General features: G+C 40.9%; 1 protein-coding gene across 1 annotated transcript; it reads right to left on the bottom strand.

Moving 5' to 3' along the window:
• Window positions 1–19392: 19392 nt before the first annotated feature.
• On the bottom strand, window positions 19393–19977 carry LOC130980826 (uncharacterized). The gene has a single exon (XM_057904467.1). It carries the CDS (start codon window positions 19975–19977, stop codon window positions 19393–19395), a length of 585 nt encoding a protein of 194 aa, XP_057760450.1.
• Window positions 19978–20581: the final 604 nt, after the last annotated feature.

Raw genomic sequence — 20581 nt, 5'->3', positions numbered from 1 at the left:
CTGAGATTTACAAGGTGACCATAGCATGCTTCAAGCCGACAATCTCCGTGGGATCGACCCTTACTCACGTAAGGTATTACTTGGACGACCCAGTGCACTTGCTGGTTAGTTGTGCGAAATTGTGATAAAGTGTGATTCATGTTTGAGCGTACCAAGTCTATTGGCACCGTGGTTGATGATCACAATTTCGTGCACCGAGTTTTTGGCGCCGTTGCCGGGGATTGTTCGAGTTTGGACAACTGACGGTTCATCTTGTTGCTCAGATTAGGTAATTTTCTTCTTGTTTTAACCACTATTTTATTTTCAAAAAAGTTTTCAAAAATCTTTCAAAAAGTTTTCTTCTTTTTTCATTTTTCCAAAATAATTTTCAAAAAATCCAAAAAAAATTCATAAAATCATAAAAACTCAAAAATATTTCATGGTTCTTGTTTGAATCTAAGGCCAAATTTTAAGTTTGGTGTCAATTGTATGATTTTAATTGTCTTGCAATTTTCGAAACACATACATTGTGTTCTTGATGATCTTCAAGTCGTTCTTGATGAATTGCCTTGTTTGATCTTCATGATTTATTGATTTGCACTGCATGATGTTCTACATATGCATTTCTGCATTCATATGGCCCAAACATGAGAAATTTCTAAGTTTGGTGTCCTCCATGTTTTCTTTCATTAAGAAAACTGAGTTCTTGATGTTCATCTTGATCTTCAAGATTGTTCTTGATGTTCATCTTGATGTTCATAATGTTCCTGCATATATCTTGTGTTTTGATCCAAGAATTATATGTTTTGACTCATTTTGTTGTTTTTCAAAATTGAAAATATATCTTCTTGAATAAAGGATACAGCAAAATGAAGATCCAAGAACATAAAGCAGAGGATTTACAGGGAAAAAGCTGGGCGTTCAAAATGCCCAGTGAAGAAGGAAAACTGGCGTTTAAACGCCAGCCAGGGTACCTGGTTGGGCGTTTAAATGCCCAGTAAGGAAGGAAAACTGGCGTTTAAATGCCAGTCAGGGTACCTGGCTGGGAGTTTAAACGCCCAAACCATGCAGCAATTGGGCGTTAAACACCTAAAACATGCAGCTCCTGGGCGTTTAACGCCAGGATGACACAAGGAGAGGAATTTTGTTTTCAAATCAAATCTTTTTCAAATCTTCATATTTTTTTTAAATCAAATCTTTTTCAAATAAAAAATTTTCAATCATATCTTTTTCAAACATATCTTTTTCAAAAATCAAATCTTTTTAATTTCCTTTTCAAATGTTTTTCAAAATAAATTTCAATCATATCTTTTCAAACAAATCTTTTTCAAATCATATCCTTTTCAAAATTAATTTCAAAATCTTTTCTAACTTCTTATCTTTTCAAAATTGATTTTCAAATCTTTTTCAACTAACTATTTGACTTTTTGTTTGTTTTACTATTTCTTATCTTTTTCAAAACCACAACCATTTTTTCAAAAATTTATTTTAAATTTTATTCTTCTTATTTTCGAAAATTCTCCCACCTCTCTTATCTTTTTTTATTTTAAACACTAACATTCCTCCTCCATTATCAATTCGAACTCCATCTCTCTTTGTGTGTTCGAATTCTTCCTTACCTACCTCATCCTTCCATTCTTGTTTTCCTCTGACACCTCAAGGAATCTCTATACTGTGACATAGAGGATTCTATATTTTTTTGTTTTCTTCTCTTTCATATGAGTAGGAACAAAGATAAAGGCATACTTGATGAAGTTGATCCTGAACCTGAAAGGACTCTGAAGAGGAAGCTAAGAGCAGCTAAAACACAAAACTCTAAAGAGGACCTCACTGAAATTTTCGAAAAGAAAGTAGCAAAAGAAACAATTATGGCCGAACCAAACAACAATGCAAGGAAGATGCTTGGTGATTTTACTACACCAACTTCAAACTTCTATGGAAGAAGCATCTCAATCATTGCCATAGGAGCAAACAATTTTGAGCTAAAGCCTCAATTAGTTTTTATATTGCAACAGAACTGCAAGTTTCATGGACTTCCATCAGAAGACCCTTATCAGTTCTTAACTGAGTTCTTGCAGATCTGTGATACTATTAAGACTAATGGAGTTGATCCTGAAGTCTACAAGCTTATGCTTTCCCCTTTTTTTGTAAGAGACAAAGCTAGAACATGGTTGGACTCACAACCTAGAGATAGCCTGGACTCTTGGGATAAGCTGGTCACGGCTTTCTTAGCCAAGTTCTTTCCTCCTCAAAAGCTGAGCAAGCTTAGAGTGGATGTTCAGACCTTCAGACAAAAAGATGGTGAGTCCCTCTATAAAGCTTGGGAAAGATACAAGCAGCTGACTAAAAAGTGTCCTTCTAACATGCTTTCAGAATGGACCACATTAGATATATTCTATGATGGTCTGTCTGAATTTTCCAAGATGTCACTGGATCACTCTGCAGGTGGATCCATTCACCTAAAGAAAACGCCTGCAGAAGCTCAGGAACTTATTGAAATGGTTGCAAATAACCAGTTCATGTATACCTCTGAGAGGAATCCTGTGAGTAATGGGACGCCTCAAAAGAGAGGAGTTCTTGAAATTGATGCTCTGAATGCCATACTAGCTCAGAATAAAATATTGACCCAACAAGTCAATATGATCTCTCAGAGTCTGAATGGATTGCAAAATGCATCCAACAATACTAAAGAAGCATCTTCTGAAGAAGAACCATGCAATGGCAGAGGTGAATTACATGGGTGAAGCCTTTGGCAACACCTATAATCCTTCATGGAAAAATTATCCAAATTTTTCATGGAAGGATTAACAAAAGCAAGGCTTCAATAATAACAATGGTGGAAGAAACAGGTTTAGCAATAGCAAACCTTTCCCATCATCTTCTCAGCAACAGACAGGGCATTCTGAGCAGAATCCTTCTAGCTTAGCAAACATAATCTTTGATCTATCTAAGGCCACTCTTAGTTTCATCACTGAAACAAGATCCTCCATTAGAAATTTGGAGGCACAAGTGGGCCAGCTGAGTAAAAGGGTCACTGAAACTCCTCCTAGCACTCTCCCAAGCAATACATAAGAGAATCCCAAAGGAGAGTGCAAGGCCATTGATATAATCAACATGGCCGAAACCTTAGAGGAGGAGGAGGATGTGAAACCCAATGAGGAAGATCTCAAGGAACGTCCAAAGTTCAGTACAAAATTCCCTAATGAAGAACCAAAGGAATCTGCGGCTCACATAGAGACTGTAGATATTCCCTTGGACCTCCTTTTACCATTCATGAGCTCTAATGACTATTCATCTTCTGAAGAGGATGAAGACATTGTTGAAGGGCAAGTTGTCCAGTATTTAGGAGCAATCATGAAGCCGAATGCCAAATTATTTGGTAACGAGACTTGGGAAGGTGAACATCCCTTGCTCACCAATGAAGTGAATACATTGGTTTAGCAAACTTTACCTCAAAAGAAATAAGCTCCTGGTAAATTCTTAATACCCTGTACTATAGGCACCATGACCTTTGAAAAAGCTCTGTGTGACCTGGGGTCAGGAATAAACACGATGCCACTCTCTGTAATAGAGAAACTGGAAATCTATGAGGTACATGCTGCCAAATTCTCATTGGAGATGGTAGATAAAGCTATGAAAAAGGCTTATGGACTAGTAGAGGACGTGCTAGTAAAGGTTGAAGCCCTATACTTCCCTGCTGATTTCATAATCCTAGACACTATGAGGGATGAGGATGAATCCATCATCCTTGGAAGACCCTTCCTAGCCACAGCAAGAGCTGTGATTGATGTTGACAGAGGGGAGTTGATCCTTCATGTGAATGAAGAATGCCTTGTAGTAAAGACTCAACGTTCTCCATCTGTAACCATGGAGAGTAAGCATGAAGAGCTTCTCCCAATACAGAGTCAAACAGAGCCCCCACATTCAAACCTCTAGAAAGAGGAAAGGGAAGACAAAGGCTTCCACCTCCGAGCCATGAGAGATGGAGAGATTCATCTCAAGGGTCCATAGCTCAGTAGTAGAGCATCTGACTGCATAACAAGGGAGCCCACTCATGGACCGCAACAAGAGCATGAGGAATTCCCTCATCAAGAAATCCCTGAGATGCCTCAAGGGATACATTTTCCTCCACACAACTATTGGAAGCACTAAAATCACTAGGGATGGAGCAACAAAGGAAAGAAAGAGACATAGAGGAGCTCAAGAGCACCATTGGTTCTTCAAGAGGAGGAAGACGCCACCCTCACTATGGTGGACTCACTAGGAATGAGGTACATAAAATTGAGATAGTTCATCTTGATAGGGACATGGAGGTGGTAGTTCTTGGGAGTAGTTGTGTTGGAATGGGGGTGGTTCTAAGTAAGGTTCATATGGCTCTTGGTATGGTGGGTAGGGATTAGGGTCACATGGGGGTGTTTGGTAACATGGGGTTTGTGAGTACGGTGGTTCAAAGTTATGTTGAGGAGGGGGCTCATAGGTATAATGTGGTGGGGGTTGATTGTCACGGAAAGGTCCACCATAGTCATTGCCTTGATATGCATCACAGAATGGTTGTTGCTTGTTCAAAGTTTGTTGCCAAGAGGGTTGATCAAATCCTTGTGGCGCCTCCCATCTTTGGTCGTTCCAACCTTGAAGCATGTTCTCATTGTAATCTCCTCTTCCTGCAACACAATGGTAACCAGACTCATAGCCAAAAGGGTGAGAGTTCATAGTAGCTAAAGAAAATAAAAATAAAAACTAGTAAAAATATGCAACTAAGTCCTAAACTAATAAAAACTAACAAACAAGCAAAAAGCAAATATTTACAATAACCAATAATAAGGCACACGTTTGCAATTCCTCGACAACAGTGCCATTTCGATGAACAGATTTTTGTATGGTCTAGAATTTACAAATAAATTCTCGTTGCAAGTGTAGCTTCTAAACCAACAAAGAATCCTTTCATACAAAAATTGTTTGCCACAAGTAACAAACCCAATAAAAATAAACCGAAGTATTCAAACCTTGGATCGTCTCTCAAGGAATTACAGGGAAGTGTATTTATTATTGCTTATGAGATTTTCTGAGAAATTTTTGGAATGAGGAATGGAAAATAAATAATTATAAATTAAAGTAGGGAAAACTAACAAGAGATTTTATGTGATTGAATTAAAAAGCCTTGTCCAGGAGAAGATTATTCGGAAGTTCTATCCTTATTGGATTTCCCAAGGTTAATAATAATAGGTTGTTGTTTCTACTTAGTTAACCCTCAACGAATGAAGGAAAGTCAAGTAGTTGAGCCAACTTCTATTCATAAGTCCTAATCCTCTCCCATGGGAAGGATTAGCGTTAGCAACTAGAGAGCTAGCCAACAATTTCCAATTATCATTCAACTCTTGAGTCTTCCAACTCAAGAGTCTCCAAATATCAATCTAACTCCAAAGTCAAGTTGAGAGCCTACTCCATTGACATGGATGCCAATTTCGCATACATGTAAAGGGAGTAGGAAGAAGACATGATAATAAAACTCAATTGAAAATAATCAAGAAATAATGAAATTAAATGGAAAAGTATCTTTGCATTAATTAATTCCAAAATCGAAGGTATCCATATAACTCGAAACAAAGTAAATAGGAAATAAAAGAGTAAAGGAATAGGAAACAAACTAGAATGATAAAAACTTCAACGGAGGTAGTAACTCTGTAATATCCAACTCAAAAGCATAAAACTAGGAATCCTAAAACCTAGAGAGAGGAGAGAGCCTCTCTCTCTAGAAAACTACATCTAAAAACCTAAATTGTGAATAGTCAAAAGTGTATGAATGAATCCTCTTTGATTCCCCCACTCTGCAGCTTCTATTCTGTTTTTTCGGGCTTGGAACTGGGCCAAAATGGAGCCCAGAAATCGCCCTAGCATTTTCTGCGTTTTCTGCATGTGGCGCATGTCACGCGTACGTGTCAGTCACGCGTACGCGTTGGTGGTCTTCTTCGCGTGTCACGCATACGCGTCAAGTATGTGCACGCATCACTGTGAAAATCTTCAAGTCACGCGCACGCGTGAGCCGTGCGTGCGCGTCGATTCTCGTTGGCTATCTCCTTCAGCTTCTTGTATTCCTTCCACTTTTGCATGCTTCCTTTCCATCCTCTAAGCCATTGCTTCCCTATAAACCCTGAAATCACTTAACACACATATCAAGGCATTGAATGGTAATGAGAAAGGATTAAAATTAGCAAAATTAAGGCCAAAGAAGCATGTTTCCGATCATAGCACAGAATTAGGAAAGAAAATATAAAACATGCGATTTCTATGAATAAGTGTGAGAATAGAGGATAAAATCCACTCAATTAAGCACAAGATGTACCACGAAATAGTGGTGCATCATCGAGACGCATTTTAGGAGGCATGTAGAGATTCCTCTCCTATACAGGATGTCGTACACTATGGTGTAATACTACGCTTCTTGTACTATCCTTTTTGCTTCCTTTTTATCTGTGGGGAGTGTTTCAGACTTGAGGTAGCTGATTATGGGACTCATCCACCCTTGGTCTTGGTCTGATATGCTTAAGACCTTCTTTTCTTCTGAGGTTGATGGATTTTGTAGTGTTTCTTGGATGAGGCTTCTATTATTGCCCCTGGGTTTGGTGCTAGATAGCTTCGAGAATGTATCAGCTCAGGCATTTTGTTCCCGAGGTATATGTCGAATCTCATATCCCATTAATTTTCCAAGTTGTTCTCTGGTCTTGTATAGGTATTTCTTCATGGTGGGATCCTTAGCCTGGTAGCTCCCTGATGAGCGGATAATTTGTACGCTTTTTGGCATTGTTTTTAGTATGTTTTTAGTATGATTTAGTTAGTTTTTATTATATTTTTATTAGATTTTAGTTAAAATTCATTTTTCTGGACTTTACTATGAGTTTGTGTGTTTTTCTGTGATTTCAGGTATTTTCTGGCTAAAATTGAGGGACTTGAGCAAAAATCTGATTCAGAGACTGAAAAGGACTGTAGATGCTGTTGGATTCTGACCTCCCTGCACTCGAAGTGGATTTGCTGGAGCTACAGAAGCCTAATTGGCGCGCTCTCAACGGCGTTGGAAAGTAGCCATTCTGGGCTTTCCAGCAATATATGATAGTCCATACTTTGCCCAAGATTTGATGACCCAAACCGGCGTTCCAAATCAGCTCAAGAATGCCCGGCGTTTAACGCCGGAACTGGCACAAGAATGGGAGTTAAACGCCTAAACTGGCACAAAAGCTGGCGTTTAACTCCAAGAAGAGTCTCTACACGAAAATGCTTCAATGCTCAGCCCAAGCACACACCAAGTGGGCCCGGAAGTGGATTTTTATGTCTTTTACTCATCTTTGTAATTCTTAAGCTACTAGTTCCCTATAAGTAGGACCTTTTACTATTGTATTTTCATCTTGGTAGCTATCTTTAGTCTTATGCTATCTTAGATCATGGGGCTGGCCTCACGGCCATGCCTAGACCTTGTTCTTATGTATTTTCAACGGTGGAGTTTCTACACACCATAGATTAAGGTGTGGAGCTCTGCTGTACCTCGAGTATTAATGCAATTACTATTGTTCTTCTATTCAATTCAGCTTGTTCTTATTCCAAGATATTCATTCGCACTCAAGAACTTGATGAATGTGATGATTATGTGACGCTCATCATCATTCTCACTTATGAACACGTGACTGACAACCACTTCTATTCTACAAGCAAACAAGGCTCTAATGTTTATCTCTTGGGTTCTTTAACCGTAATCTTCGTGGTATAAGCTAGAATTGATGGCGGCATTCAAGAGAATCCGGAAGGTCTAAACCTTGTCTGTGGTATTCTGATTAAGATTCAATGATTGAATGACTGTGACGAGCTTCAAACTCGCGATTGTGGGGCGTTAGTGACAGACGCAAAAGAATCACTGGATTCTATTTCGACATGATCGAGAACTGACAGCTGGATAGCCGTGCCGTGACAGGGTGCGTTGAAAATTTCCACTGAGAGGACGGGACTGTAGCCATTGACAACGGTGATGCCCAACATACTGCTTGCCATGGAAAGGAGTAAGAAGGATTGGATGAAGACAGTAGGAAAGCAGAGAGACGGAAGGGACAAAGCATCTTCATACGCTTATCTGAAATTCTCACCAATGAATTGCATAAGTATCTCTATCCTTATCTTTATGTTTTATTCATATATCATCCATAACCATTTGAGTCTGCCTGACTGAGATTTACAAGGTGACCATAGCTTGCTTCATACCAACAATCTCCGTGGGATCGACCCTTACTCGCGTAAGGTTTATTACTTGGACGACCCAGTGCACTTGCTGGTTAGTTGTGCGAAGTTGTGTTTATGCCATGGTATTGAACGCCAAGTTTTTGGATTCATTACCGGGGATTATTTGAGTTGTGAAAAGTAGTGATCACAATTTCGTGCACCAGGTTTTTGGCGCCGTTGCCGGGGATTGTTGAGTTTGGACAACTGACGGTTCATCTTGTTGCTTAGATTAGGTATTTATTTTTTTCAGAATTCTTAAAAATGAATTCTAGAGTTTCATGATGATCTGTTGAAGTCTGGCTGGCTGTGAAGCCATGTCTAATTTTATTGGACCGAGGTTTCAACTTATCATCACAAGAGCTTGTTGATTTCTATCAATCTTGCTGTTGGAGCAATGATCTGCTATGGTTTGGCTGGCCATTGGCCATGTCTAGTGTTTTGGACCGAAGCTTTCTTTGAAAGCTTGGCTGGCTATGAAGCCATCTCTAATTCCTGGACCGGAGTCTTAGACTAGCATTGCAATGATTCCTGAAATTCTCATTAAGAATTTTGATATCTTTATTTTCTTTTCCACTTAATTTTCGAAAAAAGCACAAAAAAATTACAAAATCATAAAAACCAAAAATATTTTATGTTTCTTGTTTGAGTCTAGTGTCTCATTTTAAGTTTGGTGTCTTGCATGCATTGTTTATTTGATCTTGGTTCTATTTTCAAGTCAATCATACAGGGAACTGAAGATTCAGTACATGCAGCAGAGGAATTATACAGAAAAAGCTGGGCGTTCAAAACGCCCAGTGAAGAAGGAAAATTGGCGTTTAACGCCCAAAAGGGTAGCATTTTGGGCGTTAAACGCCAGAATGGATACCATTCTGGGCGTTTAACGCCAGGATGGCACAAGAGGGAAGATTTTGTTTTTAATGCAAATTTTTTTCAAGTTTTCAAAGTTTTTCAAAATCAAATCTTTTTCAAATCATATCTTTTCAATCATATGTTTTCAAAATCAATTTCTTTCCTTTTTCAAAAATACTTGCTATCAATTAATGATTTGATTCAACATTTCAAGTATGTTGCCTTTTCTGTTAAGAAAGGTTTAATGTTTGAATCATATCTTTTCTTGTTAGCCAAGTCATTATTTTTTAAAATCAAATCTTTTCAAATTGTTTTTCAAATCATATCTTCTCAATCACATCTTTTTAAAAACCATAACTTTTCAAATCATATCTTTTTAATCACAACTTTTTCAAAAATAGTTTTCAATCATATCTTTTTGATTTCTAATTTCAAAATCTTTTTCAAAAATCACTTGATTTCTTTCCCACTCTTGGTTTTCGAAAATCAATTAGTTTTTTTCAAAATGTTTTTAAATCTTTTACTTAATTTTCGAAAAACTCTTCCTCTCTTCTCACATCCTTCTATTTATGGAGTAACACCCCTCCTCAATGCACAATTCAAACTTTATCTCACTAAGTTCGAATTCTTCTCCCTCTTCCTTCTATTTTTTCTGTTCCTCTGACACCTCAAGGAATCTCTATACTGTGACATAGAGGATTCCACATTTTCTTGTTCTCTTCTCTTTCATATGAGCAGGAGCAAAGACAAAAGCATTCTTGTTGAGGCTGACCCTAAACCTGAAAGGACCTTGAAGCGAAAGCTAAGAGAAGCCAAGGCACAACTCTCTGTAGAGGACCTAACAGAAATCTTCAAAGAAGAAGAACCCATGGCAGCCGAAAACAACAACAATGCCAACAATGCAAGGAAGGTGCTGGGTGACTTTACTACACCTACTCCCGACTTCTATGGGAGAAGCATCTCTATCCCTGCCATTGGAGCAAACAACTTTGAGCTTAAGCCTCAATTAGTTTCTCTAATGCAACAGAATTGCAAGTTCCATGGACTTCCACTGGAAGATCCTCATCAGTTTTTAGCTGAATTCTTGCAAATCTGTGACACTGTCAAGACTAATGGGGTTGACCCTGAGGTCTACAGGCTTATGCTATTCCCTTTTGCTGTAAGAGACAGAGCTATGATATGGTTGGACTCACAACCTAAAGAAAGCCTGAACTCTTGGGAAAAGCTAGTCAATGCCTTCTTGGCAAAGTTCTTTCCACCTTAAAAATTGAGTAAGCTTAGAGTGGAAGTCCAAACCTTCAGACAGAAGGAAGGAGAATCCCTCTATGAAGCTTGGGAAAGATACAAACAATTGATCAGAAAGTGTCCCTCTGACAGGCTTTCTGAATGGAGCATCATAGGTATTTTCTGTGATGGTCTGTCTGAACTATCCAAGATGTCTTTGGATAGCTCTGCTGGAGGATCTCTTCATCTGAAGAAGACGCCTGCAGAAGCTCAAGAACTAATTGAAATGGTTGCAAATAACCAATTCATGTACACTTCTGAAAGGAATTCTATGAACAATGGGGCAAATCAGAAGAAAGGAGTTCTTGAGATTGATACTCTGAATGCCATATTGGCTCAGAACAAGATATTGACTCAGCAAGTCAATTTGATTTCTCAAAGTCTGTCTGGAATGCAAAATGCACCAGGCAGTACTAAGGATGCTTCATCTGAAGAAGAAGCTTATGATCATGAGAACCCTTCAATAGAAGAGGTGAATTACATGGGAGAACCCTATGGAAACACCTATAATTCTTCATGGAGAAATCATCCAAATCTTTCATGGAAGGATCAAGAGAGACCTCAACAAGGTTTCAATAACAATAATGGTGGAAGAAACAGGTTTAGCAATGGCAAGCCTTTTCCATCATCTTCTCAGCAACAGACAGAGAGTTCTAAGTAGAGCCACTCTGACTTAGCAACCATGGTCTCTGATCTGATCAAAACCACTCAAAGTTTCATGACTGAAACAAGGTCCTCCATTAGAAATTTGGAGGCAAAAATGGGACAGCTAAACAAGAAAATTACTGAACTCCCTCCTAGTACTCTTCCAAGCAATACAGAAGAAAATCCATAAGGAGAGTGCAAGGCCATCAACATGGCCGAATTTGGAGAGGAAGGAGAGGCAGTGAACGCCACTGAGGAAGACCTCAATGGACGTCCACTGGCCTCCAATGAGTTCCCTAATGAGGAACCATGGGAATCTGAGGCTCACATTGAGACCATAGAGATTTCATTGAACTTACTTCTGCCATTCATGAGCTCTGATGAGTATTCTTCCTCTGAAGAGGATGAAGATGTCACTGAAGAGCAAGTTGCTAAATATCTTGGAGCAATCATGAAGCTAAATGACAAGTTATTTGGTAATGAGACTTGGGAGAATGAGCCTCCATTGCTCACCAAAGAACCGAATGACTTGTCTAGGCAGAAATTACCTCAAAAGAGACAAGATCCTGAGAAGTTTTCGATACCTTGTACCATAGGCACCATGACCTTCAAGAAGGCTCTGTGTGACCTAGGGTCAAGTGTAAACCTCATGCCTCTCTCTGTAATGGAGAAGCTAGGGATCTTTGAGGTACAAGCTGCAAGAATCTCACTAGAGATGGCAGACAATTCAAGGAAACAAGCTTATGGACTTGTAGAGAATGTTCTGGTAAATATTGAAGACCATTACATCCCTCCTGATTTCATAGTCCTAGAGACTGGGAAGTGCATGGATGAATCCATCATCCTTGGCAGACCTTTCCTAGCCACAGCAAAGGCTGTGATTGATGTGGACAGAGGAGAATTGATCATTCAAGTGAATGAAGAATCCTTTATGTTTAAGGCTCAAGGATATCCCGCTGTCACCATGGAGAGGAAGCATGAAGAGCTTCTCTCAAAACAGAGTCAAACAGAGCCCCCACAGTCAAACTCTAAGTTTGGTGTTGGGAGGCCATAACCAAATTCTATGTTTGGTGTTGAACCCCCACATTCAAACTCTAAGTTTGGTGTTGGGAGGCTCCAACATTGCTCTGAGCATCTGTGAGGCTCCATGAGAGCCCACTGTCAAGCTACTGACATTAAAGAAGCGCTTGTTGGGAGGCAACCCAATGTTATATTTTATCTATTTTCCTTTGTTATTTTATGTTTTCTGTAGGTTGATGATCATAGGAAGTCACAAAATAAATTAAAAAAGCAAAAACAGAATCAAAAGCAAAAGGAAAAATAGCACACCCTGGAGGAAGGCCTTGCTGGCGTTTAAACACCAGTAAGGGTAGCAGTTGGGCATTTAACGCCCAGTCTGGCACCATTCTGGGCGTTTAACGCCAGAAGGGGGCACCAGACTGGCGTTAAACGCCAAGAAAGGGCAAGAAGCTGGCGTTAAACGCCAGAAATGGGCACCAGCCCGGCGTTTAACGCCAAAATTGGCACAGAGTGCATCTTTGCACGCCACTTGGTGCAGGGATGACTTTTCCTTGACACCTCAGGATCTGTGAACCCCACAGGATCCCCACCTACCCCACCACCCTCTCTCTTCTTCTTCACCCATTCACCAATCACCTCTACCACTCTTCCCCAAAAACCCCTCACCTATCAAATCCCACTATTCTCTTCACCACTCACATCCATCCTTCATAAAACCCCACCTACCTCACCATTCAAATTCAAACCACTTTCCCTCCCAAACCCACCCTTACATGACCGAACCCTACCCCTCTCTCCACCCCTATATAAACCCATCTTCACTCCCTCATTTTCACACACCCTAAACACCACTTCTTCCCCTTTGGCCGAAGCATAAAGCCATCTCCATCTCCTCTATTTCTTCTTCTTCTACTCTTTTCTTTCTTCTTTTGCTCGAGGACGAGCAAACCTTTTAAGTTTGGTGTGGTAAAAGCATTGCTTTTTGTTTTTCCATAACCATTTATGGCATCTAAGGCCGGAGAAACCTCTAGAAAGAGGAAAGGGAAGGCAAAAGCTTCCACCTCCGAGTCATGGGAGATGGAGAGATTCATCTCAAGGGTGTATCAAGACCACTTCTATGAAGTTGTGGCCTTGAAGAAGGTGATCCCCGAGGTCCCTTTCAAACTCAAAAAGGGTGAATATCCGGAGATCCGACATGAGATCCGAAGAAGAGGTTGGGAAGTTCTTACCAACCCCATTCAACAAGTTGGAATCTTAATGGTTCAAGAGTTCTATGCCAATGCATGGATCACCAAGAACCATGATCAAAGTGTAAACCCGGACCCAAAGAATTGGCTTACTATGGTTCGGGTGAAATACTTAGATTTTAGTCCGGAAAATGTAAGGTTGGCATTCAACATGCCCATGATGCAAGGAGATGAACACCCTTACACTAGAAGGGTCAAGTTTGATCAAAGGTTGGACCAAGTCCTCACAGTCATTTGTGAAGAGGGCGCCCAATGGAAGAGAGATTCAAGAGGGAAGCCGGTTCAATTGAGAAGGCATGACCACAAGCCTGTGGCTAGGGGATGGTTGGAGTTTATCCAACGCTCAATCATTCCCACTAGCAACCGGTCCGAAGTTACTCTAGACCGGGCCATCATTATTCATAGCATCATGATTGGAGAAGAAATAGAAGTTCATGAGGTTATAGCCCAAGAACTTTATAAGGTGGCGGATAAGTCCTCTACCTTGGCAAGGTTAGCCTTTCCTCATCTCATTTGTCACCTCTGTTACTCAGTTGGAGTTGACATAGAGGGAGACATCCTCATTGATGAAGATAAGCCCATCACTAAGAAAAGGATGATGCAAACAAGAGATCCCACTCATCATGAAATCCCTGAGATGCACTTTCCTCCACAAAACTATATGGAGCAAATCAACACCTCCCTAGGAGAATTGAGTTCCAACATAGGACAACTAAGGGTGGAGCACCAAGAACATTCCATCCTTCTCCATGAAATTAGAGAAGATCAAAGAATCATGTGAGAGGAGCAACAAAGGCAAGGAAGAGACATTGAGGAGCTCAAGCACTCCATAAGATCTTCAAGAGGAAGAACAAGCCGCCATCACTAAGGTGGACCCGTTCTTTAATCTCCTTGTTCTTTATTTTTCTGTTTTTCGAAAATTATGCTTTATGTTTATCTATGTTTGTGTCTTATGATCATTAGTGTCTTAGTGTCTATGCCTTAAAGTTATGAATGTCCTATGAATCCATCACCTTTCTTGAATGAAAAAAGTTCTTAATTGAAAAAGACAAGAATTGCATGAATTTCAGATTTTATAACAAATTAATTATTTTGATATGGTGGCAATACTTTTGTTTTCTGAATGTATGCTTAAACAGTGCATATGTCTTTTGAATTTGTGGTTCATGAATGTTAAAGTTGTTGGCTCTTGAAAGAATGATGAAAAAGGAGACATGTTACTGAGGATCTGAAAAACCATAAAAATGATTCTTGAAGCAAGAAAAAGCAGTGAAAAAAAAAACGAAAAAAGAGAGAAAGGAAGCAAGAAGGAAAAGAAAGAAAAAGCAAGAAATAAAGTTGTGATCCAAGGCAAAAAGAGTGTGCTTAAGAACTCTGGACACCTCTAATTGGGGACTCTAGCAAAGCTGAGTCTCAATCTGAAAAGGTTCACCCAATTATGTGTCTGTGGCATGTATGTATCCGGTGGTAATACTGGAAGACAGAGTGCTTTAGGCCACGGCCAAGACTCATAAAGTAGCTGTGCTCAAGAATCATCATACTTAACTAGGAGAATCAATAACACTATCGGGATTCAGAGTTCCTAAAGAAGCCAATCATTCTGAATTTCAAAGGATAAAGTGAGATGCCAAAACTATTCAGAAGCAAAAAGCTAAAGCCCCGCTCATCTAATTAATACTGATCTTCATAGATGTTTTTAGAGTTCATTGCATATTCTCTACTTTTTATCTTGTTTGATTTTCAGTTGCTTGGGGACAAGCAACACTTTAAGTTTGGTGTTGTGATGAGCGGATAATTTGTACGCTTTTTGGCATTGTTTTTAGTATGTTTTTAGTAGGATTTAGTTAGTTTTTATTATATTTTTATTAGTTTTTAGTTAAAATTCACTTTTCTGGACTTTACTATGAGTTTGTGTGTTTTTCTGTGATTTCAGGTATTTTCTGGCTGAAATTGAGGGACTTGAGCAAAAATCTGATTCAGAGACTGAAAAGGACTGCAGATGCTGTTGGATTCTGACCTCCCTGCACTCATAGTGGATTTTCTGGAGCTACAGAAGCCCAATTGGCGCGCTCAGAACGGCGTTGGAAAGTAGACATTCTGGGCTTTCCAGCAATATATGATAGTCTATACTTTGCCCAAGATTTGATGGCCCAAACTAGCGTTCCAAATCAGCTCAAGAATGCCCGGCGTTTAACGCCGGAACTGGCACAAGAATGGGAGTTAAACGCCCAAACTGGCACAAAAGCTGGCGTTTAACTCCAAGAAGAGTCTCTACACGAAAATGCTTCAATGCTCAGCCCAAGCACACAACAAGTGGGCCCGGAAGTGGATTTTTATGTCTTTTACTCATCTTTGTAATTCTTAAGCTACTAGTTCCCTATAAGTAGGACCTTTTACTATTGTATTTTCATCTTGGTAGCTATCTTTAGTCTTATGCTATCTTAGATCATGGGGCTGGCCTCACGGCCATGCCTAGACCTTGTTCTTATGTATTTTCAACGGTGGAGTTTCTACACACCATAGATTAAGGTGTGGAGCTCTGCTGTATCTCGAGTATTAATGCAATTACTATTGTTCTTCTATTCAATTCAGCTTGTTCTTATTCCAAGATATTCATTCTAACTCAAGAACTTGATGAATGTGATGATTATGTGACGCTCATCATCATTCTCACTTATGAACAAGTGACTGACAACCACTTCTGTTCTACAAGCAAACAAGGCTCTAATGTTTATCTCTTAGGTTCTTTAACCGGAATCTTCGTGGTATAAGCTAGAATTGATGGCGGTATTCAAGAGAATCCAGAAGGTCTAAACCTTGTCTGTGGTATTCTGAGTAGGATTCAATGATTGAATGACAGTGACGAGCTTCAAACTCGCGATTGTGGGGCGTTAGTGACAGACGCAAAAGAATCACTGGATTCTATTCTGACATGATCGAGAACCGACAGCTGGATAGCCGTGCCGTGACAGGGTGCGTTGAACATTTCCACTGAGAGGACGGGACTGTAGCCATTGACAACCGTGATGCCCAACATACAGCTTGCCATGGAAAGGAGTAAGAAGGATTGGATGAAAACAGTAGGAAAGCAGAGAGACAGAAGGGACAAAGCATCTTCATATGCTTATCTGAAATTCTCACCAATGAATTGCATAAGTATCTCTATCCTTATCTTTATGTTTTATTCATATATCATCCATAACCATTTGAGTCTGCCTGACTGAGATTTACAAGGTGACCATAGCTTGCTTCGTACCAACAATCTCCGTGGGATCGACCCTTACTCGCGTAAGGTTTATTACTTAGACGACCCAGTGCACTTGCTGGTTAGTTGTGCGAAGTTGTGTTTATGCCATGGTATTGAACGCCAAGTTTTTGGATTCATTACCGGGGATTATTTGAGTTGTGAAAAGTAGTGATCACAATTTCGTGCACCACTCCCTTCTATTTGCGAGGTGACTACCTGTGAGTCGCTGAAAATGGCAAGCTTCTGAGCTCCGACTTTTGAAAATGGTGGGATCCTTAGCCTGATAGCTCCCTTCTATTTTCTAAGATTACTCCGACTCCACTCCCGGCTTTTTTTGAAGAGCCGTCAACATAAAGGTTCCATTCTGTGGGGGTACCTGTGGTGTGGGTGTAGTCTGCGATGAAATCGGCCAAGTATTAGGATTTAATGGCTGTCCGGGCTTTATACTTGAGGTCAAACTCGGACAACTCGACTGCCCATTGTAGGATTCTTCCAGCTAAGTCTGTTTTCTGTAGAATACTTTTTATAGGTATGTTGGTTCTGTATTCTGATGGTATGGGCCTGAAAGTATGGTCGGAGTCGTCGAGAAGTGAGTATAAGAGCATAGACAAGCTTTTCTATCTTTTGATAGTTTAGTTCAGCCCCTTGCAGAGCCTTACTGATAAAATAGATAGGTTGTTGCCCGTTTTTGTCTTCTTTGACTAGTGCTGAAGCTATCGCCCAACTTCCTACAGCGAGGTATAGAACTAATTCTTCACCTTCCTTGGGTCGGGTTAGGATGGGTGGTTGCCCCAGGAATGTCTTGAAGTCTTGGAAGGCTTGTTCATATTCTGGGGTCCATTCAAACCTCTTCCCTTTCCTTTGTGTTGCGTAGAAAGGGAGAGATTTTAAGGCCGATCCAGCTAGGAATCTAGATAGAGCTGCTAGTCTTCCGTTGAGCAGCTGGACCTCTTCGACACAGTTCGGGCTTTTCATGCCAAGCATGGCCTGGCATTTATACAGGTTTGCTTCGATCCCCCTTTGGGTGAGCATGAAGCCCAAGAATTTTCCAGCTTCTACCGCAAAAGTGCATTTTGCAGGTTTAAGCCTCATCCCATGCTTTCTTATGGTGTTGAACACTTCGGTGAGGTCGGATAACAACATCTCCTCTTTCTATGTCTTTACCAGCATGTTGTCTACATAAACTTCCATCAGCTTCCCGATGTGATTGGCGAAAACTTTGTTCATCAATCTTTGGTATGTAGCCCCAGTGTTCTTGAGTCCGAAGGACATGACTACATAGCAGTAGTTTGCTCTTGGGGTTTGGAATGAGGTTTTTTCCTGGTCGGGTTGATACATCAGGATTTGGTTGTATCCCGAGTAAGCGTCCATGAAGGAGAAGTACTTGTATCCCGATGAAGCATCGACTAGTGTATCTATATTTGGGAGTGGGTAGGCATCTTTTGGGAAGGCTTTGTTAAGGTCAGTGTAATCAGTGGATATCCGCCACTTCCCATTTGACTTTTTGACCAGTACGACATTGGCTAGCCATAATGGGTACTTTACCTCCCTTATGAACCCTACCTCTAACAAGGCCTGTACCTGTTCCTCGACTGCTTGCGATTTCTTTGGGCCAAGTTTCCTTTGTTTTTGTTGTACTGGCTGAGATCCAGGGTATACTGCCAGTTTATGGCACATTAGTCCTGGATCGATGCCAGGCATGTCCACAGCCTTCCATGCAAAGAGGTCGGAATTATCCTTTTGGAGCTTTGTTAGCAGTTCCTTTAGGTCTCCTTTTAAATTTGCCCATATGTTTGTTGTTTTGTTTTGAGTGTCTCCAATTTGAATTTCTTCAGTCTCACCTTCTGGTTGAGGGCAGAGTTCTTCGCGAGCTCAGATTCCCCCTAGTTCTATAGTATTAGTTTCTTTTCCTCTGGGGTTGCCTTTGAGGTTCAGACTTTCATTGTAACAGCGTCACATGAGTTTTTGGTCTCCCTTTATGGTGGCGATCCCTTCTAGAGTCGGAAATTTCATGCATAGGTGTGGAGTAGAAACCACCACGGCAAGTTGATTTAGTGTTGTCCGACCTATGAGGGCGTTGTATGTGGAGCTCACGTCGACTACGATATAGTCTATGCTCAGCGTTCTAGACCGTGTTCCTTTTCCAAATATTGTGTGTTGTGGGATATACGAAAGTGGCTGGATGGGGGCGTCTCCGAGCCCGAATAAGCTATTTGGATATGCTCTGAGCTCTTTCTCTTGTAGGTCGAGCTTGTCGAAAGCGGATTTGAATAGGATATCCGTGGAGCTTCCTTGGTCTACCAATGTCCAGTGGAGATTGGCGTTGGCAAATATGATGGTAATTACCACGGGGTCATCATGCTCGGGATGATGCTTGCGGCGTCCTCTTTAGTGAAGGTAATAGCGGGGAGGTCGGGTGACCTGTTCCCTTCTCCGACATGATACGTACACTTCTTTAATGTGTCTTTTGTTGGATGACTTAGAGATCCCACCTCCTGCGAAACCTCCATTTATCATGTGAATATGACTCTCAAGGGTGTGAGGGTGACGTTCAATTTGTCCGACCTCCTCATCCTTTCTTCTCTTTTTTGGTTCATCCGCTCTATTGGCTAAGAACCGATCTAGTCTCCCTTCTCGTGCCAATTTTTTGATGACATTCTTCAAGTCGTAGCACTCATTGGTAGAATACCCGTAGATTCGGTGGTATTCACAATACTCCGTCCGACTTTCCCCTCTCTTGTGTTTAATCGGGCGAGGGGGTAGGATCTTCTCAGTGTTGCATATTTCTCGGTAAACATCCACAAGGAACATTCGAAGAGGACTATAGTTGTGGTACTTTCTGGGTTTCTCAGTAGGTTAGTCTTATTTTTTCCTGGACTCTTTATCCTTGTTCCGAGGTGGGTGGGAGAATCTGGTCTCCAAGGTTTCTCCTAATCGGGAGTTCTCCTCCATATTAATGTACTTTTCCGCCCATTCTTGTACCTCGTTCAGGGATGTTGGGTGTTTATTTGATATGGAGTGCCTAAAGGGTCCTTCCCGTAAACCGTTGATGAGTCCCATAATTGCTGCTTTTGTAGAAAGCTTTTGTATGTCAAGGCACGCTTTATTGAATCTCTCCATGTAGCTGCGGAGGCTTTCCCGATCTCCTTGCTTAATCCCTAGCAGGCTTGGAGCGTTCTTGGTTTTGTCTTTCTGGATGGAGAATCTGGCTAAGAACTTTTTGGCGAGGTCATTGAAACTTGTTATTGGCCTTAGCAGCAAGCTGTCAAACCACTTTATTGTCGTCTTAGTCAAGGTGGTCGGGAAGGCTTTGCAACGGGTTGCGTCTGAAGCATTTGTGAGGTACATGCAGCTCCTAAAGTTGCTGAGGAAATGACTTGGGTTGGTTGTACCATCGTATGGGGTCATATCTGGGGCTTTGAAGTCTTTTGGGACTTTAGCTTTCATGATTTCTTTTGTGAATGAGTCTTGGTCCTTGTGGGGGCTATTTTCACAGTTGGTCCGAGCAGTTCTAGCTTTGAGATCGACTTCGAGCTTGGAGAATTTATCTTCCAGCTCTCGACGCCGTCTTGTTTCTCGTCAGAGATCTCTCTTGGCTTCGTGTTGGCATTCGGCTTCTTGTTCGAGCTGTGTGAGGCGATCCTACTGTTCACGAATGGTGTCTAAAATTTCTGTAGTTTGAGTCTGCTTGTCTCCCTAGGATTGGGGGTGTATCCCTTGGGGTAGCATCCATGTTCTTCAGCGGTGTTCCTTCCTCCAGACCAGAGTTGTGGTCGTTGGCAGGGTTGTTTGCCATGTCGATGGGATGACTTCCAAGTTCTCCAGCAACGGCGCCAATGTTCCGAGGGTTACCTAAAAAGGTGAGTTCGATCTCTGACGAGATCTTCTGGCGTGATCAGAGCTGCCGTGTCTGACTTGTTGGAGCTTGAGATGCTGCTTGTCCTCGATCACCAGAGGGCAGTGGTACCTGTAAGAGACTCTGAAGCTTAAGTCAGCACGGGCTTTAAGTAGGTTTTTATGTAGAATTTGAGTATGAGTTATACCTGGGTGT

The sequence above is a fragment of the Arachis stenosperma genome, chromosome 5 (assembly GCF_014773155.1).
Source record: "Arachis stenosperma cultivar V10309 chromosome 5, arast.V10309.gnm1.PFL2, whole genome shotgun sequence".
Classification (NCBI taxonomy): Eukaryota; Viridiplantae; Streptophyta; class Magnoliopsida; order Fabales; family Fabaceae; genus Arachis; species Arachis stenosperma.
This window is presented reverse-complemented; position numbering and strand designations above follow the sequence as displayed.